The sequence below is a fragment of the Otolemur garnettii genome, unplaced genomic scaffold (genome assembly GCF_000181295.1).
Source record: "Otolemur garnettii isolate 467f Iridium unplaced genomic scaffold, OtoGar3 scaffold00074, whole genome shotgun sequence".
Lineage (NCBI taxonomy): Eukaryota > Metazoa > Chordata > Mammalia > Primates > Galagidae > Otolemur > Otolemur garnettii.
Window position 1 is genome coordinate 7,277,712 of NW_003852469.1, and position 25,458 is coordinate 7,303,169.

General features: G+C 52.2%; 1 protein-coding gene across 3 annotated transcripts in view; it reads left to right on the plus strand.

Moving 5' to 3' along the window:
• GFRA2 (GDNF family receptor alpha 2) overlaps positions 1–25,076 on the plus strand; it is an 81,714-nt gene extending 56,638 nt beyond the window's left edge. For 2 of the 3 annotated variants that reach the window (XM_012807697.2, XM_012807696.2), the window contains 5 exons: positions 10,687–10,796; positions 11,584–11,724; positions 13,577–13,749; positions 22,760–22,813; positions 23,700–23,925. In XM_012807697.2, the coding sequence (XP_012663151.1) occupies positions 10,687–10,796; positions 11,584–11,724; positions 13,577–13,749; positions 22,760–22,813; positions 23,700–23,822 (601 nt within the window). In that variant the 3' untranslated portion in view covers positions 23,823–23,925. Of the gene's footprint in view, positions 1–10,686; positions 10,797–11,583; positions 11,725–13,576; positions 13,750–22,759; positions 22,814–23,699 lie in introns of all 3 variants that reach the window. The other variant, XM_003793993.3, reaches the window with a different exon arrangement.
• Positions 25,077–25,458: the final 382 nt, after the last annotated feature.

Here is a 25,458-nt window from a genome sequence, read left to right on the forward strand (position 1 = left end):
TGGGTGCAGGCTGTACTATGCAGGCTCCTGCCCACTTGCTCACACGGGTCTCCATCCCCTCTCTGGCTCCTGTGGTGGGAAACCGTCTGGTAAGTTAGCTGAAGAAGAAACTTTGGGTGAGATCGAACTTCTTGGTATTCCCACGGAAAAAATAATAAACATGTATATAGAAAATTCTGTTTTTCAGAGGTATGTTTGCACGCGTGGCTTCCTTGAGTCTCCCAAACACTCTTCTGTGTGGGTTTCACAGCCACTTGGGCCTGAGAGGTTTCCAGGGGTGGTGGCTCATAAACAGTGGATGTTTTGACCCAAATATTCCACCCTGGTGACTGACTTCCTTTGCCCTTCTGCTTGTCTGGAATGGACACTTTACCCAGCCGGTCTCCGCTGAGACCCATTGGCTTCTCCTCTGTAGGTCCCCAAGGCACTTCTGCATGTTAAGTGTGGTGCTTAAGGATGTATGTTAATTCTTGCTGGCCCCTGGGGCCTACTTTAGTGAATGGCTGTTATCAGAGAAAGCAGAGATACTTTCCCAAGTTCCTAACAGCTACCAGACCACTGGAAGGGGGAGAGACAGATCTGCTGGAGGGCATGGGGGAGGGGGCTGAGCGATCTTAGTGCTGGTGTTGATGCAACATCAACACATTTTTGCATTAACGATGGTCCTGTCTGTGGTGGGGATCAGGGTGGTGGATGCTGGACTCCAGAAGCCCAGAGAATTCTCTGGGGGGCGGGGGGAGTTAGATTAGAAATATATAGGACCCCTCATAAAAGCCCAGGCATGGTCCCGGCACCTCCTGGCAATCTCAGCCCCTCTTCCCAGGAACTACTAGCCCCCCTTTATGGTGAGGATATTCCACTACAGAAGGGTGAGAAGTTGCCCAAGTTTGTGCCCTTTGTCATGGCAGAGCTGGTGGATAAACCCAGATGTTTGGTGCCTGGGGTTTTCCACTTAATCACCCAGATGTTCTGCCTCCCCAGCTGGTCCGCAGTTTAGATTGGGTGGCTATCTCTGGATTACCCTCTGTACTTCATGCTTTAAGAAATGTGATTTGATGGAAGAACCTATCTAGATCTTTGTCATAATGTGCCATGGAATAATAAGTTTGCATGGATTGAGAAACACATTTCGTGGCGGTTGACAGGAGGAGAAACGTTGGTGGAAGTCTGTATCTTTGAATAGGAGGTTCTCGGAGTTGGGAGTGGGAAGAGAGGCCGGCACTGCTAGAGCTGAAAACAGAAGGAGACTTCAGTGTCAGGGACTGAGGACAAACTACTGGTCTTAGGAAGACCATTTGAGGTTGCCCAGGGCAGGGTCATCTGCCACCCCTGCTTAAGGGAGGGGGACCTGAAGCCTTCTGTTCTACAGCAGGAGGGAGGACAGGAGTGGAGAGGGAGAGCGGGAAGAATCCCCACCTCATGCCACTAGCAAGAACCGTATCAGCATTCAGAAGCAGGTAGAAAGAAATCTTTCAGCTGGCTGGCTACCTACCTAGCTCAAGGCTAACCACACTCTTAACACAATAATAAGTCAATCCTTACTGAATAATTAAATAGAGAGCCTTCATAAGTATTGACTTAATGTGACAGCAAGTCTATAGTGACTCGGGGTTTGCTTATGTAAACACAATCTCTTGTTCAGCTTACTTAGCAGTTCAATGAAATAGAACAGTCCTTCAATTAAAATCAAATGATGCATACATTTAATTCTTTTCTCCTCTTACCAGGCAATGAGAGGTTTGGAACATAGGTGAAGGGATTGGGGGAGATAGAGCAAAAAGGATCTGCCCATCTACCTATTTTTGGAGGATGGGAAGGAGCAGTCTCTTGGAGGAGCTAACAGCCTCAGCTCCCGTCTCTGGCCCCGGGGAGGAGATCCAAGTAGGCCTGGGTTGGCCTCTGTCCCATCCAGGCTCTCCTGATCTCTTCTAGAGCAGGCTTGGGCCCATTGCTGTGGTAGGCATGGTGGTCTCTTGGTGGTAGTCAGGGTCTGGTAGATTGCTTCTAGTCAGTGGCTCCATCTACAGCCTTCTTCAGGTCATTGCCCAAGGGCACCTTTTCGGCTCCCCTGGAGGAGACAGCAGATGTTGGGTCAGCTCTAGCCTGTTTGAAAAAGAGGTGGGCAAGGAGGCAGGTGGTTCCTTGCCCACCCCAGTGATACCCTCAGATGGCTCCAGTGGAGAAATAAGCTTCTCTCATTCTGTGGCTTCAAAATGCTGGGAGAGGGGGATGGCTCGGGAGCTGGGGCAGCAGAGCAAAGGTGGAACCCACTGGCTTTGGAGCTAGAATTTGACAAGTCTTCTGGCCTTGCTGCTGTGACATTAGATGAGTTAATTAGTCTCTGTAGGCCTCTGTCTCCTTATCCCTAAGCAGATATAATGACACAAATGCCAGAGAATTGTCAGAGTACCATGTGTCAATGTTAGTTTGTGTGGCGCTGTACTAACACAGGAGATGTCTGTTAAGAGATCAGAGAGAACGTGTCCCTTTGGCTTGAAGAGATAGAGCTCCTGCCTTCTGTATGGTGTCTTGTGCTATGGGGCCTCCTAATAATCCCAATAGCAAGTGTTGACAGAGTCCCCACTGTGTGTCAGGCATTGTCCAAACATGCCCATAATACATCCATACAGTTACTTATTTAATCCTGGCAAGGACCATGTGAGGTACATGCTGTTGTTAATCTCCATTCTGCAGATGAGGAAACAGAACCTTCTGTAATGACTAACTCTCAAGGTCACACAGATTGTAGTGGCTGAACCAAGGTTCACACTAAGTCAACATGACATCACAAGTTGGATCTCAGGGCTGGGATGTGCTTCTGTGGAGGGGCTGGGGCAGAGGGGCAGGGTTCTCAGAGAAGGCAGCAGTCACCCTGAGGTCTTGGTTACATCCCGAAGAGTTTGGTGGCCATTTTCCAGGGCAATACCTGACTTTCTCTCCATCTAGCTGGAAAGCACCTACTATGTTTCCCTGAAAATAAGACAATGTCTTATATTTATTTTTTCTCAAGAAGACACACTAGGGCTTATTTTCAGGGGATGTCTTATTTTTATTAAGTATAGTACCACAGTCTACATTTATTCAAATACAGTTAAGTCATCTTCTTCTGGAACCTGACAGGGGGAGCCGACCTTGTTGGTGGGGCTGGCGCTAGTGATGCAGGAACTCCTTTCCCCTAGCCATTCACACTGCGCAATAGGATGCCTGTGACTGCGGTTACCACACGTGCACCATGCAAGTGCGAACAGCTCGGAGAAAGGAGCTGTGGCAGATAAAAGGTATTCCGACTAATTCCTTACTACTCCACGCCGAAATGCATGGCATGGCTATGCAGATACACTTCATAGCCACGCCCATCACTAGGTCTTATTATCAGGCTAGGGCTTATATTTAACAAATGCATAGAAATCCTGCTAGGGCTTATTTTTTGGGTAGGTCTTATTTTTGGGGGAAACACGGTAGGAGCTGCCCACTCTGAGATGGTGACTTTTCTGTCTCATCCTGTTTATCTTGGACCAGAGGGTCAGTTGAACTTGCTGAGGTTTCCAGAACCAATAACATTTTCTCTAATCAAGGGCTTAGAAAAATCATTGTTTATAATAACTTCAGGATTCTTGAGGCCTCGTTCAATTAAACTTAAAGAAATAATTACATTCTTAAAGCAACTTTATTAAAAGAGAACATAATGAGCACTGTCTTCTGTTAGCATCTTCTAAAATTCACTTCTGAATCTCACCGGTTCATAACTTAACATTTCCCCCTGTTTGTAACCGGGGGGCATAAACTGTATTGTCTCCTGCTTTTTAATCTCTTAACACGATTCCACGTTTAAATTTTCATAGATTGACACAGTCTACGTCCTTGCCATTTTTGATGGTGATGTAGCCTTCCCTGGTGTTAATACCCATCGGAACTGTTCCTTTTTTAGTTAAGCTGGAGAAGGAGCTCAAGGCCAGATCTGTCTTCCTTCATAAACTTGATCATTATCTGTTTTCAAAGTTTGCTCTCCCTGAAGTGCTCCTGCCAGCAGGCCTGGCTCTTTGGTATGGGTTGGACCAACTCTTTGTGGTTTTAATTTTTGGCCTATGTGTTCTTTTGTGTGTGTGTGTTTTCGGGTTTCTTAGAACTTGGGCAGAGAAAGTCTTGTAAAATCGCAGAGCAAAGCTAAGTAGTAGTCAAGAATTTTTCTGTTTTGAGCAACATAGCCCCAACTAGCTTACAAAAAACCCCCAAACAGCAATCGATTGATTTACATAGTGGAATATAGCAAGGGCAGGACGTATTCCAGGGACTGAAGTACAGATAAGACTCTCTTTCTGTCTTTTTGTCTTTCGCATCCACTTTTGTCTGCATGTACGTTCTTATTTTCTTATTGGGATTACAAGACTAGAACTGTGGTCTCCATGTATCTCCACTCTCATCTGTGGTGTCTCATAACCATAAGGAAAAGAATGTTCTTCTCTGCCTGCCCCATTGAGAAAACCTCAGGCAATCACCCTGTTAGGCTTGGCTTATGGTACTTCCTTACGCCTAGACCAGTGTGGCCAGGGAAAAGGGGTGCTGTGGCTGGCCTGGGTCATGTGTCCTCCTGGGTCCTGGCCGTGGCGTTCAGCCTTTCTCAGAACTTCCTCTGCCCATCCCCAGGGCAGCTGCTATTCTGGGTAGAAAGAATAATAAGTGTTGGCTGTACATGTTTACTTAAGAAGTAAACAGGAGGGAAAGAAGCCAAGTTGATCCTTGGGTTTATGAAATAAGTGGTGGGGCCTCCTGGAGGAGACAGGAGAGGATGGGGAACCAGGGTGTCCACAGAGAGCCCTGGAGGTGTCAGAGAGCAGCCACGTGTGTGAAATCTATTGTCCCCTTTCTCAGTGTCATATCACATTGAGCCCATTTAACCAAGCCCCTCACTGCCAGAGGGGACGTCGGAAAGCCATTCCAGAAGCACTTGGGTCTATTAAGGCCATTTTCTCTACATTTCCATAAATTGTCTATGAAGCCTATCATGAGTGATTTGCACTTCTTGGAAACCCTTTTTTCCCTCCAGGAAACATTCAAATGCCCCATTCATTTGTGCCAGGCTGGTGACCACCCCTGTTCTCAAGGACACGCCCGGCCAGTCATGGTGTGTCAGCTGCAGGGTGTATGATGGTGCGAGCTACTCCGTTTTCTTTGTGAGATACGCTGCTTTGGGGAGTGTTCAGTAAAATGAGATAATGGTCCCCAACACATAGTAAGTCCTCAATAAAAATCAACTCTTTTTTTCTCCTACTTCACTTCTGGAACCAGTAGAAATATGTCGGTTTCCATGGCAGTTCCCTGGCAGGCATAACTTGATACATGGGAGCTTTGGGAAAAGATGTGGGGGCCAGCATTGGAAAGTTTTGAGTTCCATGGGGGTAATTCACCCCAGACAAATTTGGGAATCTATGTATTTGGGAAGGTGTTTACAGTCTGGGCCAAGGGAGGGTTTCATGGATAACAGGTGCCCATCTACCTTCTCCTGGCTAAGACCAAAGCACAGCTCTGGGAAGAATGTATCTAAGTGTGATTGTGTATCTCCATGGTGTTAAAAATGTGTGTGTGTGAGATTATACAGATTTGCCAGATCCAACAAATAAAAATACAGACTTGTACACTCTTTTCCATGTAACCATGAGCCTCTCTGGCTGTAGAAAGCCATCCTTTCGTCCATTGCTGGGCCATAAAGTGGCTATAGTTAAAGCTGAGACCAGGGGGTGGGGCCTGAAAGGTACCCGTAAGTCCTGCTCTGACATCTGTGCAGACTGCCCTATCCTCAAACGTCAGCCTGCCTCATAGTCACCAGGAGGGTTTGTTAAGGGAGGGATTTCTGGGCCCTTCCCCTAGAATTTCAGATATTGCATGTCTGGGGTGGGGGCAGGGAGGGCTGGAGAATTTGTATTTCTGAGACGTTCCCAGCTGATGCTGATGCTGTTGGTCTGTGGACACACTTTGAGTACCAGATCTATAGGAAGTCCACCCCCCGCCCTCAACTTTGGATGACTTCTGCTTGTGTGTTTGATTTTTGCACACCCAGCTTTGTTCTTTTCCTCTTTGGGGGGGGGCACACATGTTCGCCATCTAGGGTTGCCAGATCTAACAAATAAAATGTAGGATGCCCAGTTAAATTTGAAATCTAGATAATGAAGTAAAACGGTTTAGTATAAGTATGTCCCAGATATTGCATGGGACATACTTATACTAAAGCAGGTCACCATTTCTCTGAAGTTCAAATTAACTGGATGCTCTGTGTTGAGTACGTCAACCTTTTCATCAAAGTGGAGGTCAAGCATCTCTCTCCTTTTGCCGCTTTCCTGTGATTGAATAGGCTGCAGCTGCTGATGAAACAAGCCCAGAGTGGGTGTGTGTGTCAGAGGAATCCACCTGCTGCCCTGGGTTTACATGCCAGTCTTGGCTTGATCTCAGCTGAGACGGACTTGGCTTGTCTTCATTTGATTCTCTAGCTGGCTCTCTGTTTTTCTCTCTCTGTCCATTTGTCTATCCCTCCCTCTCTCTCCTGCTTTCTTTTATGCCCTCTCTCTTATGGGGCTCTAAAAGGCAGAAATCTGTGAAGCAATGGGGCTGATCCAGGAAAAGTCTGTTCTTGGCAGTAAGGACGGAGTCCAAGAGATGGGTGACCTCCCGGTGTTTGAGGGAAGAGTGACATCTGGCCTAGAGAGAGTGCAGAGATCACCAGCTGGCTCATCATGTATTATGAAAAGGATAACACGAGTCTTGGAGAATGATGCCTACCATGGCTGGGGCCCGGGGCCTTCTGCAGCTGGTTCCATCGTGGTTGGAGTTGGACTGTGTCGAGGGCTTGAAGGAAATTGATACCACTTGGTTTTTGATGTTGACAGAGGGAACCTACTACTGTGAACTTTATTGTGTGTTGAGGGGTGGAGAAAAACTTGAACAATCAGAGGCCTCCTGGAGACTTGGACTTGGACGTGGCCTCCTCCTAAATGGCCCCATTTGTCGCTTTTGCTTGCCAAAGGCTGCCTTGACGCTGAGAATGGAAGAACAGAAGGCTTAGCCACTTCCTTCACTTTGTCTTCCCCCGTGCTGCCTGCCACTCTCACGCCTGTGTCCTCCCCCTCTCTTTTCTGAACAGCTTCCTTTCTGAGGCCCTGGCGCCGGCTGATCAGGCTGCTGTTAGGGAAACAGGCCACAGCCCGAGAGGAGCGGGCTGCTGCTGCCCCATTGGTCACCCCCGGGGGCCTGGGATGAGGGCTGATTTGAGGGCTCTGCTGTAGTCCTGTGTCCCTAGCACTGCGTGGAGGATAGTGGGGTCAGGAGAACCTGGCATCCAAAGTGAGGGGGAGAGAGGAGCTGTCTCCCTGTTGTGCCCATCTGCCCTGTGTGGGTCTGCAGCAGCAGGAACAGGTATTTTTTCCCCTCTATCAGACACCAGGGAAAGCTGTTCCTTATGTGGGAACAGTGGCAGGCACTGTGCTGGGTAAGGAAGGCAGATAGGGGTGATACCTCTGTGGACATCGGGCATCTGCTGTCCCAGGCTTTCTTGTTGGCTCTTTGTCATGGCCCTGGGAGACCTCTGGTGCTTAGTGTCCCCAGTTAACAAGCACCAGAGACAGGGTAGGCCAGCCCAAAGTCACATGGCCAGTGAGCATGGGACAGAACAGGCTATGTGACAGATGCTTCCTCCTCTCCCAGTGGCTGGGGCTGCCCCTGTCCTCTTTGTGGAGGAGCCCTCTGGCCAGCACTCCTAAATGCTTCCCCCTCTGTTTCCAGTCTGGCTCACTCTACTCCCACCTTGCCCTCATGGCCCTGCCTCTCTGTGGCTCATCATTAGGTAATGGATTCCCCAAAGGGCATCTGCAGCAGGAAGCCATGTTCTCTGGGGTCACGCCTCCTTCCTCCAGCCTGGGTGGCCAGTGATGGTGGAGAGGCCATGGCTGGTGGCGGCCAGTCAAGATCCTTAGGGTTCCCAGTCTTGGTGACAGAGAACCGACCTCACAGGAGGAAGCGAGCCCCGCTCTGTGCCGTGGGAGGGGACTGGCACTGTCTGGGAGGTTCCCAACACCTTGGGATGGAGCTCAGGGCCTCAGGTCTGCCGTGGTGGGCAGATAGCTGCTCTCACGCATGCCCGGGACCCTGGACCATGATGGCATCCTACCCTGACCCCATCAGCTGTGATTTCCTGTCTGATATTGCATCAACATATGTGCATTACTGTCTTTAGTCTGTGAGTCCCTTGGCAGGGGCTTGACATAGCCAGTGGTCCCCCTCCCTCAAAATGTACACACATTCTAAGAAAGGAAAAAACTATTAAATTTGTAATACTCAAGTCACAATGGACTTCTGCAATTCCAGGAGGTGCTCAAGGTGACTCGTATTCATCTTTTCTGATCAGTATGTATTGAGTCTAAAAAGTTTAATACATTCTCATGGGACACACTACTATAGGGACTCTACCTAACAGATGCAAACATTGTAACTTAATTGTATCCTCACACTAATCTGAAACTGAAAAAAAATAAATAAAATTTAATACATTTTCTTCCTTTCTTAAAACGGGCATACATTTTTTGGGCACCCTCTGTATTTGGAAAAAGGATATTTACCACCTTGTTCCTATCCAAAAGGGACCATGGAGGAGATGGAGGAAGAAATCTATAGCGTCTGCCCCTCTGGGCTCATGTGTTCCAGTTGGAGAGACTGAACAGGGCTAAGTCAGTGAGTCCCTGGGCAGTGGCGTGATCACCTGCCTGGGCCAGGTGGAAAAGGGCTTCATGGGAGGGACTGGAGTGAGCCTTGGGGAGGGGTAGGAGGGAGGTGACGCTGACACTTGACCACCTGGTGCTGGAATGGATTCCTGCAGTTCAGTTACAACTTGGTGCTTGGATGCCCCTTTGGCGGGGAGATGATGGTAACCAGAGGTTTTGCTCACAGATGATCTGGTGGCCCCATTGCCCCACACCCTATGGAAGCTCCATTCTGGCCTTATCTTGCCCACTTTCATCACACCTCAGGGTTGAGGCCTGGCCCTATCCCCCTGGCTCCTTCTGGAGAGAGCCATTTGGCCAAACTTTCAAAGTCTTTGAAGGTTCTGTGTTAGTTTCCTGGGGCTGCTGTCACGAAATGCCCCAAACTGGGTGGCTTAAAACAGAAATTTATCGTCTCTGCATTCTGGACGTCAGAAGTGTGAAGTTCAGGCGTTGGCAGGGCTGGAGGGAGCATCTGCTGATGGCTTTGCTTTCTCCTAGTTGGCGTCATTGCAATCCTGGGTGTTCCTTGTGCTGTACATACCTCACTCCAACACCTCTGCTCTCATGGTGTGTCACATTCTCCCTGGGTGTTTGCGTTTTTTCTCCTTTTTCTCTCCATCCTTTTTTTTTTTTTTTTTTTTTGTATTAATGGAGCATTTATTTATTTATTTATTAGGTCATAACTACGTACATTACTGCATGTATGAGGTACAATGTGCTGATTTTATATATATTTTGGAATAACAAGAACCCTAGTTATGGGATCTAGGGTCACCCCAATCCTCTGTGACCTCATTTTAACATGATTACACCTGCAAAGACCCTATTTCCAAATAAGACTATATTCATAGGTCCTGGGGATTAGGACTTTGACTTCACGTAGTTTTTTTTGTTGTTGTTGTTGGGGCAGGGGACACAATCCAGCCCACAACAGATTTGGGGGTTGTTTTTGCCTCCAAATCCCATCAACCTGTTAGTCTCTGCCCCTGCCAGCTCACCTCCCAGGACCCTGTAGGAGTGGGACAGGGGTAGAGACTCCAGCCCACCCACCCTCTCACAGCACTTTCTCTCATATGCTGAGCTCCAGAGTGAGGGAGCAGGAGTCGAGGTTGCCGAGGTTGCAGAGACATGGGTGTCTCTGTGCTCTCTGGGACCTCCCACATCGGGCCTGGTTCTGGGGATGGGAACAGGCCCAGGTCAGACAGTGTCTGTCTTCAGGCAGCTCTTGGCTTGTGGGGAGCACAGAGCCGTGCATGAGCAGCAGCACCATCAATGCCGACAGAGAGGCGTGGGTGACATCATGCTACAGATATGGGGGATGGAAAGGCTGATTTGCCTGGAAGAACTGGGGACTGAATGGAGGGATGGCAGGGGAGCCTTGGATCTGACTGGATGCAGGAGAGTCCAGCTGGGAATGTGCGTTGCATGTCCACCCTAAGATACTCCTCTTTCACCTCTGTGTGTGCTGGTTCCTTTGACCCTCAGGCAGGTCCTAGGAGGTAGCCAGGGCAGGGATTATTGTACCCATTTTGCAGATGGGAAGAATGATGTAATGGTGGCAAGGCCATCCAGGAGTGTGACTGAGCAGACAACAGGGCCCAGCTTTCCTGCCTTGGGTCCCTGTGTTCTCTGTGAACTGACCCCGGGTCCTCTCTGTGTTCTCTGCCTAAAAGCCATTTGGAGCAGGCAGTGGCTGTGCTTTTTAGAGTCCTTTTTGCCAGTAGGTCACTAGTTCTTTGTCTTTGTCCTCAAGGAGCTCACAGCTTGAGGCCCCTAAGAGTTGGTTCCTCCTCCTTTCCTCCTCTCTGTCTTCCTGGCTTCTCCCGGTGCTGGGACACTGCAGGGAGGAGAAGTTCTGTGACTGCTGGGCAGAGGGAGCAGAGGACAGAGGCAGCCAGACTAAGCTGTTTTCTCTGTTGGGTCTTCTCTCCACCACCAGGTCCCGGCTGGCAGATTTTCATGCCAACTGTCGAGCCTCCTACCAGACGGTCACCAGCTGCCCTACGGACAATTACCAGGCGTGTCTGGGCTCCTATGCCGGCATGATTGGTAAGCCCCCCCGCCCCAGCACACCTGGGCTTGCAGTGGCTTCTTGCTGTGTCCCTCTCAGCAGGGCAGGGGCTTCAGCCCAACTCAGGCAGCTGGTGGAGGCAGCCTCCTGGCCTTCTCTGTGGCAGATTGAGCCAGGGGAAGCAGCTCTGTGGCTAGGAGGTAGAGGCCTGTCTTTATCTCTATCTTAAGGAGGAGGGTCTGGTCCTTATTGTGGGGTGGGGGTGGGGGTAGGGGATGTCCCAGAACCTTATGAGGCTTTTGAAATTGGAAGAAAAAGTAACATTTATGGCATGGTTCTGATATTCTGGGCACTGCACTAAGCCATTTACATGGACTGACTATCTGGGTTCTCCTGACAGCTACTATGGGCTGTTGATATTTCCATTCTGCAGATGAGGAAACTGAGACATAGAAAGTTCAGTAACTTGCACAGGCTTACCTTGCTGGTAAATGTTGGCACTGGGATGTAAGCCCAGGCTGTGAACCTCACTCACCCTGATTCTAGCACACTCTGTGATTGTTGGTGAAAGAGAAAGACAGGGCCCACCTGATGGGAGCAGCTTCTCAGCCTTCCTGGTGATGAGGAGCCCAGCATCCTCTAAGGATCTGGCCTCTCTGTCCCCCACAGTAGTGCTCAGAGTTAGGACTTGACATATGTGTGTGTTTGGGGGACAAGTGGGATGACAGGTCCTTAGCTCATGCTCTGCTGTGCCAGGGGCCCTGGAGCTCAAGGGGAAGGCCTTACTACCCCTTCCTCCTTTCCTTTCCCTTTCTCCCTGCCCAGGGTTTGATATGACCCCCAACTACGTGGACTCCAACCCCACTGGCATCGTGGTGTCCCCCTGGTGCAGCTGTCGTGGCAGTGGGAACATGGAGGAGGAGTGTGAGAAGTTCCTCAGAGACTTCACGGAAAACCCGTGCCTCCGTAAGTGCTGGAGAGTCCTCCCCATCCCCAGACGCCCCTCAGGGCCCCCTTTATCCTAGCCACTCCCTATCCATGCATGGGAATGACCGGTGGTAGATATGATGCTTCTCCATCATGGTGTTGCCTATGGCGGTTTTGAGCTCTTGGGGATTCACACTATGACTGTGGGCAGGCCAGCTCCAGCCATGCGCCTTTGGAGACAGAGCCCTCTCCTGAGGGTTGCCAGCATTTGTCACTTCTCCCTTGAATGAGTTCATTTCCCCTTGGAATTGGTGACTTTCTTTCAAGTCATCAAACTCCTAATCCAGAGACTAGAGAGAGAGGTTGGAGCCCGCCATGCTCAGGCTGCCTTTGATCTTTCCAGTCTGATACCCACTGCCATCTGTGTCCCCGTGAAGCTCTCTTCTCTCTTTCCTCTCCTCCTTTCTTCCTTCTGTCCATCTGTTCCTCCATCCTTCTCTCCATCCTTTCTCTATGGCACTGAGGATACAGAGAGACAAGTCACCAGGGAGCATGCAGTGAGGAGCTGTGTTGATCACAGGATGGGGATACAGGTCCCAGATTGGGGGGGTCTACTCAGCATTCCTGAGCAGCCAGGGTGGGGATGCCCAAGTCACCAGGCAGAGGGAGGCCCTGAAGGCTTCTCAGACGGTGAACCCATTGCCGGCTGAGTTCCTGGGCATCGGTCAGGGAGCACCAGCCAGTAAACGTTGGGTGGAGGTCCAGGGTACCACAGAAGGCCATGGCAGGTTGAGGGAACTGCCCACCATGGTATAGCATTGCTACATAGCACTGAAAGTGACCAGAGTGGCAGAATTCTCCAGACAGGTAGAAACCATCCTCCTCATGAAGGACCTCACATGCCTGAAGTCATGGGGATCTTCCTGCCTTGCAGGTAGTGAGGGTGGTGGTGGGGGTCCCTGAAGGGATGTCAGCAGGTGGTGTTGAGATCAGGTCAGCTTTCCAGAAATCTGATCTGCCTGTGGTGTGGAGGTGGTGGAGGTTAGAGATGGGGTTCTGACAAGTGACTCAACAGGGAGAGTGACATCAGAGGCTGCGGTAGCTGCTCATGAGGGAAGGGAGTGATGTGGGTCACAGGAGGGGACAGTGAAGAGAGATGGGGTGGACAGGTCTTGAGGAGGTGGGCTCAGTTGATGGCTGGAGGGTGTTTAGGGAGGCACTGTGGGTGACCCCAAGATTCTGTCTTGGGGACTTGGGCAGGTAGAGATGGTAATGCAGGGAGATGATGGGCAGGTAGAGATGGAAATATGGGGGAAGGAAGCAATGGTTGGCAGTGGCTGGGAGTGGTGCCTAGTCAGGCTCTGGCATGATGAGTTTGAGGTACACACAGAACATGGAAGTAGAGATTTTCTAGGCTCTTCTATAGACAGAGTGGGAGGCCGGAAGGCCACTCGGAAAGGATATGGTGTAGAGAGGGCAGAGGACTAAGCCTTGGCCCTTGGGATGCCAGTGGTGGTGGCAAAGGAGCCAGGAGAGTCTGTGCCTCTGGAGCTGGGGTGGGGAAGCTCCTGAAGGCATGGCCTGCTGCACTTGGCCCAGAGGAGATGCCTGGGCGCCCTTGAGGCTCCCCGTGCCCCCCTCTTTCTTCTTTTCCTCCTTTTCCTCTTCTGCATTCCTCATCACATGTCTCTTCCTCCTTTGGATTCTCTGTCTTTCTCAACCCCCGGAGCTGTTTTCTTGCCTAGGTGTGAAAACTTGGTAGGTGCCTGAAAGGGGCTTCAGCAAAGTTGGATTTGGATGTGCTACACTCTCTCCCAGCTTCTAGACTGTTCCAAGGGAAGGGAGTGGGCAGGCTGAGGTGGGTCCTGATATCTACCTGTCCCCACCCCAGGGAACGCCATCCAGGCCTTTGGCAATGGCACAGATGTGAACGTGTCCCCTAAGGGCCCCTCATTCCAGGCCACCCATGCCCCTCGGGTGGAGAAGACTCCTTCTTTGCCAGATGACCTCAGTGACAGCACCAGCCTGGGGACCAGTGTCATCACTACCTGCACGTCTGTACAGGTGAGGGGATGTGTCTAAGGGGTTGGGGCAGCACTATGATGCTAGGAAATGACTCAGCTGGGGCAGGGAGGGAGCGCTGACTGCCCTCACTTTGGAGCAAGGACTCCAGAGGCAGGGAGGGGGTGGTGGGCGTGGTTCTCCTCCTGCCCATTCATTTGGGCATTCCTGGTCCAAGTATCAAACACCTGTTAAATCACAGTGCTATGCCAGATGCCATGGGGTACAAGTGAAATGTAATAGTTATCACTTAATAACCACCTGCTAATTACCAGGTAGTGTGTTACAGATCCTCTACCTGTCTCCCTGAATTGTCACACAATGAGATGCTGGTATTCTGGTTTTACACATAGGAAATTAACCTGGAGGGCTTAGATGATATACTCAAGATCATTAGCTGGTTGGTGGTAGAATACGATTTCAAACTTACATCCTGTTCCAAAGCCCATCATGTTCATTTGTCCATCCATCCATCCACCTGTCCATCCAACATGTGTCCCATAACCAGTGTGTGCCAGGTCCTGTGAAAGGTGCCAGGTCTCGTGAAAGGTGCCAGGACTCACTGATGAATGAGGCCAACACGGTCTTGGGTTTTGTGGTTCTTATGGCCCTGTTGAGGGTCAAGCATTTAAATAAGCAGCAGACACGGACTGAAGTTGGTGCTGTGACACATGTGGCACTGTCCGTTGCACATCACAGGGCTTCTCACTAGTTTCTCTCTCTGCTGAGCTGCTCTCAGTCCATGCCCCATTCTCTATGGGAAGTTCTCTGCTGAAGAAGTTGGTTCTAGACAGAACACACACACACACACACACACACACAGCCCCAGAATAAAGAACTTAGAAGGGGACCCAGTGCAGAATATCAGGGAGGGCGGAGGAGGAAGGGTACAGGGAGGTTGTGGCGGGTGGCCACGGGTATTTCAGGCAGGGGCTGGGGCTTCAATTTCCAGGCAGGTTGTGGGATATGAGGAGTGGTCAGGGGGCATAGCAAGACCTGGCTGTGTGAGGCTGAGAAGAACCAGTCTGAATGGGGCACTGGGCTCACGGTGTCAACAATGAGGATCCACAGTGCCAGGATGAGGATGTGAGCAGGGACTTGGCCCGGCGAGCATGAGGGTCCCTCTTGGGTGCCCATGGCCTATGTGCTAGTTCCTGTCTGGTGGGGGAAGCCCTCTTCCCATCCACTTCCTCTCCCTGGCAGGATCTCCTGCTCAGTGACAGCTGACTTCCAGGCGCCCTGCTGCTGTGCTTGGCAGGGAGCTCTTCTGTGTCCTGCTCCCTCCATTAGGCCCTTCTCATTTGGGCAGAGGTGCCCATGTCACCCTTGGGTGGTCCTAATAGCACTGAGCATGCTTGAGTGGCTGCCACCAGGGTCCTACTCTACAGATAATTGCCCGCTCAATTTCATGCTGAAGTGGTGGGCAGATCAGCCAGCCAAAGCTGTGCCACCTGTCAGGTGACTGTGCCCTGGTGTCGACCTCCAGGCTTCCCTGCATGTTGCCTCCTGAGGTGGCCCCTCAGCTGCCAACTCTCCCTCACTGTGCTTCCTCTTGGGTGCAGGAGAGCTCAAGGCCATGACTCAAGCCCCCTCAGTACTAACCCCTGATGACTCTGAGTCCCACTTTTACCTTTTTTGTTTTCCCTCAGCAGTTTGCTAAACTGCCCATCACTTGGTTCCTTCCTGCCCCAGTCTGCTTTTCTGCAGACCTGCCATCTGGGGGCTGCCTGGACCTTGGTCTGATTCCAGTGGAGATAATGGCAGTTTGTTGGTGAGGCGTGTGTGTAAAGGTGCATGGCGTTAGGTGTTGTGAATCCTGGGGACTGGGACTGCCTCCTAGCAGGTGTCTCCCATGAGTGTCCATTGGGACCTAGTGACAGAGTCATCTTGGGCAGGAGAGCCGGGCCAGCCCCCCCTGGAGGAAGGGAGAGAAGCAGACTCCCCCAAAGGACTGTCACCATCACTCTCCAGGCTCCTTGGAGGAGTGGAGGGGAGGGCCCCTGACTCTGTCCTAATCACTGCCCTGTTATTTAGTGAGTACCTGCTATTCCTTGCCAGGTGCCGGGGGAGTGGCATGAGTGGCCCTCCTTCCTGCTCTTGGCCCAGTGGGGCTGGCATGGGGTCCCAAGGCCACACCCCTCTCCTGGCTGTCAGCTCCCCTGGTGTGAGCCATTTCTGCTCAAATGGCTCTGTGGCGGCCCTTGTGGGACCCTTGGGAATATAGGGACTCCCATAGTTATAGAAGGGAGTTCTTGCATAAGGACAGGGACAGGGAGCCATGGGTGCCTGGCTGGGGGAAGCCGGTGGACCTCAGATTCTCCATAGAGAGAGAGGCAGGATGCTTTGTTGGTCTCTATGCTCCTCTATCCTTCCTCTTTCCTTGGGGAAGCTTCAGGGACCCCAGAGATGGCTGCCAGTTGGGGACCACGTGTGGTGTCTGGATGTCAGGACTTGAAGGACCCTCTCAGGGGTCCTTCCCAAACCCAGGGGACTAGAGGCCTGGCCAGGGCAGCATCCTGTAGGTGGTGGCTGGGCAGGGCCAGCCTGGTCACCTGGGGTGGCCTTCTCCTCCAGGTCTGCTCCCATGAAGGACTTTCCCACTCTGGGATAGAGGGATGTGGGTGCTAGGCTGCAGTGTGGGAATCTTGGACTCCACAGAGGAGCTGGAGGCCCCTGTGTGCCATGTGTCCAGTGCTGCCTCAGGTCCTGCTCTGGTGTATGTCTCCTGGCTGTGGCCCCCACCCGGTGGCACTTCCTGCCTGGGACTCTGTGGAACTTGGAGAAGGCCTGGTGGGGTTTGCGGAGCAGTCTCTGCTGGGGCCTCTGCCCTGCCTGTCTGTGTCTCTTGTCTGAATTTCCTTACCCTTTCCCATCCCACTATTCTCTGGAGGAGGGAGTCTGGGGCGAGCAGGGCAGTCTTGGACTCTGATCCAAGGCCCTCTGTTCCTGAAGCCTGGCGAGGGGACCAGGGTCCAGGCCTGCAGATGGGAGAGCCAGATGCAGGAACTGCACTTGTCAGCTCCTTGAGCAGAATGCCTCTCCTTCCCCCTTTCACCGTTTTCCACCAGCAACCCCCCCTCAAATGTCACCTCTTGGGGTCATCTTCTTAGATTCCACCCAGGCAGTCACCATCTGCCTGTCCTCTCATCATGGTATGTCCTCTCTATGTTAGGCCAGTGTCCCAGATGCTGGGGTGATGTCTCCTCCTCCTGTGTCACCCTGTATAGCTCAGAGCATAGGGCCTAGCATGAGCAGGTACTTTGTGCAGATTGAAGGGAAGAACCCAGAGTCCCATTTCATTTGATTAATTGGACCTTCTGCCCTCTTCTAGGACAGGTCTGTGTGGGGTGCTGTTCTCAACTCCTATTCCTTCCCTTGGAGTCCTAAGTGTGCAGGGTGCTAGGTGGGTACAGAGGGAAGGATGCAGGAAGATTGGCTTCTTTGCTCATGTGATGGGGTCTGGGGGAGACTGTGATGGGTCAGTGGTTTCCCTGACCATATCCTATTGCCACCATCCCTGTCATTCCCCTTGGGTAGCTCTGGGCCCAGAGCACCAATTTGCAGGGCCCCCAACTGAAATCTCACCTTTCCTGAGGCTGGGTGCCCTTGACATACATCTCTTTTGCTCTCAACCCACCAATTCCTGCTCTTATACTTGACAAAGCCAGTCCCATCTTGGGGGAATGAAAAGTGAGTTTGCAGGGGCTGCCCCAAGGCCCTCTTACCACATGCCTGTAGCAGGCAGCCACCTCTCCCTATTTGCTCCCTGGACGAGTCTCCTACCCTGTGCACAGGCCTGAGGGCATCGGAGTGTGGGACTGAGAGGCCCATTTGTGTGTTCACTCATTTATTTAGCAGAAGTTTTTGCTGCCTGTCACCATATCCCAGGCACTGAAGCTAACATGCTTGACAGGCTGGTGCCCTGGGGCTTATGCCGGTGGGGTAGATGGGAACACCCTTAGGTGATTGTGATGAGAAGGCCAATGGTGCCCTATCCCTTGTGGGGTTGGTAGACTGGGATAGGGTCTGGAGGAGGCCCTGCCTTGATGGGGAGTGGAAGCCAAGGACACATAGATGACATGACACCTGCTGCCAGGCCCAGAAGAGTAGTGAGGACAGGCTATGTGTGGCTGTGTGGCTGGGGTTGGGGTGAGCCCAGGCATCCCAGGTGGAGGGCGTGGGGTAAGGACAGCACCAGTAGGGTCCACCCTACCTGTTTTTATAAACTAAGTTTTATTGGAAAACAGCCAGATTCTGTCATGTATGCCTGTCTCTATGTCACAGGCAGAGTTGAGTAGTTGTGACAGATGACATGTGGCCGGCAAAGCCTATTTACTTGCTCTCTGGCCCTTGGCAGAAAGCATTTGTGGACCTGGGTTTGGGTGGGACACAGAGGATTTAGTGGGAAGAAAAGGTGGGCGTGTGACGTGAATGGCAGGAGGAAGTGGTGAGTGTTGAGAGGCCTTGGACAGCTCTGGAGCCAGGGAGTGGTGAGTCGTGATCAGAACTGTGATTTAGTGAGATTAATCCGACAGCAGGTGGGGACTGGTTGACAAGGGCGAGGTGGAAGCCCTGTTAGGAGATCTCAGCCATTGTGGGGGGCAGGAAAGGACAGCCTGAAGTGGGGTGGTGGGAGGGGTGTGGGGAGAAGAGGTGTGAATTACTGGGGGCAGGTGCAGGTGAGGGGAAGGCCAAAGGCACTGAGATTTAGGGGTGGAGCCAGGAACAGAACGCAGGGAGCATAGGAGATCATGGCCAGCTCAGGCCAGCAGGGCCACTCTGGACTCAGTCACTAGTACCTGTGTCAGGTCAGGCTTTGAGTGGAGGGTGGGGACAGAGGTGGGCCAGGAAGAGGAGGAAGACAATAATTTCCTTCCAACTTCCGGGGCGCTGAGGCCTCCTGGGGAGAAAGTTCTAGGAGGATTAAGTGAGCCTTGGCTGTAGTCCTCCCTCCTTGTCTGTGCCCTTCTCCCAGACTCTTTCATGCATCTGGTGGGACTCTACTGTGAAGCCCATGGGGAGTCACCTCTTTCCATAAACTCCTTCCACCTGCCTCTATGGCAGAAGGTTTGTTCTTAGGAGCCCTGTGTCCTGCCATCCTGTGGGACACTGTCAAATCACAAACCTTGAGCTTGCCTCTGGGGGATGAAAGGCTCAGAGAGGGGACATGGGTGAGGCTGGAGTGACCCTCAGCTATTCCCCTGCACTCACACACATGGAGGAAGAGCAGCCTTCTCTCTCCTTCGTGCTGATTTAACTGGTGTGCAGGTGATTACCTGGGGGTTGATCAGGGAGGGAGTCCCTCTGGGGAAAGGCATTTTCTGGAGGGGTTGGTGAGTTTGAGCCACTGGTCGTCTAGGTCTTGGGTGGTGAAATTTCTTTCTCTCTGCCCCTCCCTCCACCCTGTGCCATTGTTAGAAAAGGCAGCTGCTGGGCAGACACTCTGCCCTGTGTGGCCAGGTGTTTCTGGAAATCAGGGAGCTGTGTCTACTGGGGCAGAGGCATTTGCCTCGGGGGTTGTCATCTGCAGAGAGGGGAGCTGGCGGGGGCAGCGGGCGACCCACTTGCTGGGGCTTTACCTCACAGCCCCTTCCTCACCCCTTTGCTGCTTTGTTCTGGTCCCTGCCTTCTGATGCAGGCGCACAGCCCTCTAGCTGCGCCATGTGCGGCATCTTGCGTGATGGTCACTGTTGGTTAGTGAGGTGTGCTTATCTGTCCCCATTTTCCAGATGAGGAAATTGAGGCTCCAGCAGACTTACCCTGGCTTGTTGGCAGAACCAAGCTGTGTGCCCAGGGCTCTAGCCTCTTGGGCCCTGCTGCTGTTCCACTTCCAGGCCTCCCAGGATCTGTCCTGAGAAGATAGACACCAAGGCTGAGAACCCTTCAGTCTGGGATGGGTCTGTGGGGACAAAAATCTGTTAACTGGATCTCAAAGTGCCTGGGGAAGCAGTTCAGGGCAGCCTGATGGGTAACCACAGCCAGGGTGTAGCCCGTCAGCCATGGATGCCCACCCAGCTGCACTGTCTGTGGGCTCAGAAAGACCCAGACAAATGTGGATGACAGCTCCATGATGGGGGCTGGGGAGGGGTGGTGTCCCTGATCTTCATGGAGGCTAGTACATTCTCCACCAGAACCAGCCATCACCATGTTGGATGTTCCATGTTGTTGGTCGGTGGGGGTGGGGGTGGAGGTATGTGGGCCTAGGGCCCCTTCCCTCCTCTGCTGTCCCTACCCCTTCCCTTTCCTCTCCTCCTTCCTCTCCCTCCCCCCCTTTCCTCCCCTGCCCCCATCTGTCCCTTGGCCTATCCCTCCCTTTCCCTACTACCCCTCTGCCCCATCCTGCTCCTGCCTCTTTGTCCCTTCCGTTCCCTTCTGCTCCTCCGTCCCTTTCCTCCCTTTCCCTCCTCCTCTTCTCTGTCCCTGGCTCTCCCCTCCCCTTCCCTTCTGTCCCCTTCCCTCCCCACTCCCTGCCCTCTCCTGCCTTTCCTTTCCTCTGCTTCTCCCTTCACCTTGGCTCCTGCTGCTGTCACCTCCCTCCTGTTCTCCTCATCCCTCTCTTTTTCCCCATGTAATATTTGCCTCACTCCCCTCCGTTCTCCCCTCATTAAGAGGAACCTGTCAAGTTCTTCTCACTGAGGAGCAAAACCCAGTCATCACGGGTTCTCTCCAGAAAGTGTCAGCACTCCGGGCGTCTCCTCACACCTGGCTGAGCTGCCAGGCCAGGGCAGGATGCTGGTCCTCCTGCTTTGTCAGCACGAGCTGACCTTGGCTATGACCCTGCCGGGCATCTAGGCCTGTCTGGGACCCGGGCTTCCCTGAGATCTGGCTTCACAGCACAGAACACAGAACGCTGTGCTGGCCCCACCTTGGAACACTTCTACTTCAGCTGTTTTCTCTGACCTCGTTTTGTTTCAGCAGTAGATTACTTTTAAAATGATTTTACGCATAACTCCACTATAGAAAATAAAAGATGGAACAGCTGTGGTTAGTGTGGGGTGAGGGCCTGGCACCCAGGGCTGCCTGCTCTGTGATGCCCTCTGGGCTCCCTGCTTACTGCTTTCTGTGGGAGATGGAGATCAGGTGGGGACCCCAGAGGAGGCAGGGACTGGCCTGCCACACCCAGAACCAGAGCAAGAAGTGATGCTGGGTGTCCGGAAGGGCTGGGCTGTGGGCACAGACTCTGACAGGCCACAGGACATCACGGGGGGGACCAAGGTGACTGGGTGGGGAGTAGTCAAAGGGCAAGGGAGGGAGGTGGGAGGCAAAGGTGGAGCACAGCCTCTGAGGGGGTGGCTGTGTTGCCACTGTCCCCACAGTGGCCTCACATGAGCCTGGCTGGAGCAGCACCTATTCCTGCAGAGTGGGATCCAGTGGTTGGGTCTGGAAAGGCCTAAAAGCACAGGCATGCCCTTCTGCAGAGGGGAAGCTGGGGACTTGACTGGGCCCTCACTTGGCACCTGGAGACACTGCTGCTGAGGTCCTGAACAGGCCCCTCCTGGGTCGAGTCCCTGGTTCTGTTCCTGCTGAGCTAATCATCACCATGGTCACAGCTCCACCATTGATTGGCATTGACTCTGCTCTTGCCTGGGTCTCTGTGTGACAGCTGGGCCTTTGTCTAGCTGACCAGATGCCCTGGGTGGTAGATTGCCTGTAGGGATGTTCAAGGGATCATTGATACTTCTGGCCAAGAGCGGTGAGTTAGGCATAATTTGTTGGGCCTTCCCAGTTGCTTCTGGTGGCCAGCAATTCCCTGCCATTGGAAGCCAGGATGGAAACACTGCCTCCCCACCTTGGAACCCTTCTACTTCAGCTGTTTTCTCTGACCTCATTTTGTTTAAGTAGTAGACTACTTTTAAAGTGATTTTACGAATAACTCCAGTTCCCATGGGTTGTGATGATAATGATGATGATGATGATAAAGGAGTGTCTTGTATCCATGTGGTTCTTCCAGGGTAGAAAATCCTGGAATCATACCCCAGCCAGCCTGCCTTCCTCATCCCTCACTTCAGTCATAGGGCTCCCAGGTGCTGCACATCTGTTTAGGGTAGAAGTGCCCTGGCACACTTGCCATCGTCCACCTAACAGGTGCCAGGGGCAGACATTACTAATCAATCTACCTCTCTCCCCTGGGAGCCCAGATGGGTTCATGATCTTTTCTACAGACCCCTACAGCAGCCATAGGAAATTAACAGGACCTGGCACTTGGGTGGCATTTCTGATTTGTGGCATTCATTTGTTCATTTGTGCATGCATCTAGTAAAACATGTATTGGTTTCTGTTATGAGCCAAACACTGCTCAGTGCAAGGAACAGAAGACATAGTCCCTACTTTTGAGGAGCTCTGGGGAGCAGAGTTTAGAATTTGTTCCCCAGGACCCCAGGGTAATCAGGACCTAATTGTTGAGGGTGTCAGAAAAGGGCAGGGGCCTTTTGTGCTGTGTGGGATTGAGCCAGCCACATTCACTGTGTACCCTGTGCCAACAGTGGATGACAGGGCCTCTTCTGAGTCATAGAATAAATCCTGGCCAGAAAAAGGCTGGTGGCCTATCTTTTTTTCCCCCTTTTTAAAAATTTCAGGTTAATATGAGGTATAAACAATTAGGTTACAATATTTGCATTTGTTAGGTAAAGTCCCTGTTGTAGCTGTGTCCCACACCCAGGAGGTGTGCCATATACACTTACATTGTGCCCATTTGATGGAGACAGACTAATCTTCCTCCCTTCTCCCCTCCCCCTCCCTCCTCCTCTTCCCTCCTCCCCCTCCCTTCTCCTCTCTTTCCCCCTCCCCCCAACTTGAATTGAATTGTATTTTTCTCTTGCGTGGGTGTGTATTAGATCATCTACTGGCTTCATTTTAGTATTGAGTACATTGGATACTTACTTTTCCATTCTTGTGATACTTGACTAAGAAGAATGTGTTTCAGCTCTATCTAGGTTAATACGAAAGATGTAAAGTCTCCATCTTTTTCACGGCTTCTGGTGACCTATCCTTACTAATACCTTCTTTCCTGCAGGAGCAGGGGCTGAAGGCCAACAACTCCAAAGAGTTAAGCATGTGCTTCACAGAGGTGAGTGAGGAGCAGAGGAGGGGAGTGGGCACAGGGGACTGGGCTGGAGGCGCTGTTCCCCATGTGAGCCTCAGACTCGGAGCCCCCAAATGCCACTGCATGGGCTGGGTCAGCTGAGCTTCTGGGCCCTCGTGGACCTGGATGGACACTCACTCTGCTGGGTGGGTGTCGGGAATGCAAGGTCTGCATCTGGGGCCCATGGCTGTCTCCCTGGGGAGAGAAAAATGGCTTCCACATCTTCCTTTCTCTTAAGACAAATGTATTGACCATCTGCTCGGTGTTGGCTCTGTGATATTTACAAGGTAGAGAGATGGAAAAAGACACAGTCCCTTCCTTGAAGCATGGGACTTCATACAGTATATAAATATGACTTACAGACCTAAGATAATAACTTAGTTGAGAAGACAGGCAGTGTGAGATTCTGTAGAGGCAGGAGAGAGAAACTCAGATAGAGACATGCAGGGAGGGCTTTATGGAGGAAGAGGGATTCGAACAAATTCAGGAAGAGAGCGTGTGACCTCCCTCTCCTTCCTCTCAAGAAGCAGATCCTTGTGGACCCTGAGATCTTTATACTCTCTCCCTCCTTGCTGGGGTGTAGGGCTCTAGCCCCAGTGCAGGGAACAGCCAGCCGCTTTCCTGAGAACCACGGTCCTGCTTCTTCCAGCCCTAGGGCTTACAGCCACAAAGGGCAGAGCATTCACTGCCTTCTGTTCCTGTCTCACGTGGCTCCATGAAAGTGTGGCTCTGTCCTCTGGGTGGACAGGGAGGGCAGGAGCTTGAGGGGCCAGCTCTCAAATCCTTTCCTTTGCCTGATCCCAGGCCTACTGATGGTTGTTTTTTAAAATCATTCTCTTTGTTTCTCTCTCCTCTTCTGCTGTGGACTCAGCTCACGACAAATATCATCCCAGGGAGTAACAGGGTGATCAAACCTAACTCAGGCCCCAGCAGAGCCAGACCGTCGGCTGCCTTCACTGCTGTCTCCCTCCTGATGCTGAAACTGGCCTTGTAGGCACCGGGAACGTGGCAGAAGATTCCTGAAAGCTACACAGACAAGAACACCCGCCTGACAAAATGGAAACACACACAGACACACACACACACCTTGCAAAAAATAATTTTTTTCCCCACCTTGTCGCCGAACCTGTCTCCTCCCAGGTTTCTTCTCTGGAGAAGTTTTTCTAAACCAAACAGACAAGCAGGCAGGCAGCCCAAGAGCCGGCCCTGGGGTCCTTGGCGCCAAGGAGGGCTCAAGGCTCTGGGAATGCCCTTCACTCTCTCCTGGTGTTTTCCTCTCTGGATCCTTTGGAAGCAGAAACCAAGACGAGAGCCTTGCAGCTGAAGGGACTCACGGCTGTGCTTGGGGCGGGCTGGGGCGGGCTGGGGCAGGATGCTGCAGCTGCTTTTTTAAGCTGCCCACTCTGGGAACCTGCTGGGCTGGCAGAGAGCCTCAGCCCCAGCGAGGTGGCAGGGCTGGCCATGGGGGTCCAGCTGGGCATGTTCAGCCCTTCCTCTTGGCTTCAAGGCAGGAGTTGGTCCCACGCTTGCTCTCTGCCCTCAGGCAAGCTATGGGAGTCTGTATCTGGTGTGGGAGCCCCCGTTTATGCCAATGGGGGAGCACTGTGCTAGACTCCCCCCGACTGTAGCACAGACTGGTAGGCCCGGCCCGCTCAGCCTGCCTGGGAGACCCCCTTGTGGGGAGGGAGCAAAATGTGGGCACCAGCCCTAAGGGTGTTTCTTCCTCCTTGGTGGCTGGAATTTTGAGATCAAGAGAAATGATACTTTGTTGGCTTTTTTTGCTTCTTGTGAGTCCGTGTGGCGGGTCTCCCTTTGGGGAGAGGGACAGGGGAGACCACAGCAGGACACGTGCTGACGACACTCTGGCCTTTCTCTGGCTCTCTCCGTCTCTCTTCTCCCCCTCCTCCAGTCCATGTTCTCTGCCCTCGTTTCCGAGACATACGTCGACTGTATGTACATACCAAGGCTCCTTTCTCGACATATATGTATATACACATCCATATACATATATCGTGTGGTTCCCCTTTCTTTCCTTTTTTTAAGAAGCAAAACTATCAAAATAATATCCCAACAGATGAGCGAAAATGTATTATTGTAAAGTTTATTTTTTTTAATAATGTTGTCTATAATGGGAACTAAAGGAAATTGACCCCAGCGTCTGGCTGCAGTCAGGCCGACTGGGCTCCGGCTGGGGTCCCGGATCGCGTCTGCGCTTAACCAAGGCTCCAATAAATGTACTAGGAAGCGAGCTGCCTGTGCCTCACTGCGGCGTGCCTTTGTCCCCATTTCACTCTTGGTTCAGTGCCCCCTGTTGGTGGTGTACCTGGGGCTCCCAGTGGGCCCAGGGAAGTGTGTGTGTGTGCATACGTGTATGCGTGCCCCCGTCGGTCTCATCCACATGTCCATGCCCTGGGGAGATGGAGCTCTCTTGGGAGCTGGTTTGACACCCCAGGGTCTGAGATCCCAGCTGCGCAGAGTGGGCCAGGCTGTTTTGTCTCCTCCCTCTTCACCTTCCTCGTAACCCAAGTGCCTAGGGCTCCTAGACGTGGGGATGGTGGAGGGAGAAAGAACGGGGCTTTACATCTTGGGTCTGTTTTATTTTCAGGCTGCCTGGGTGGGCCTCTTAGGTG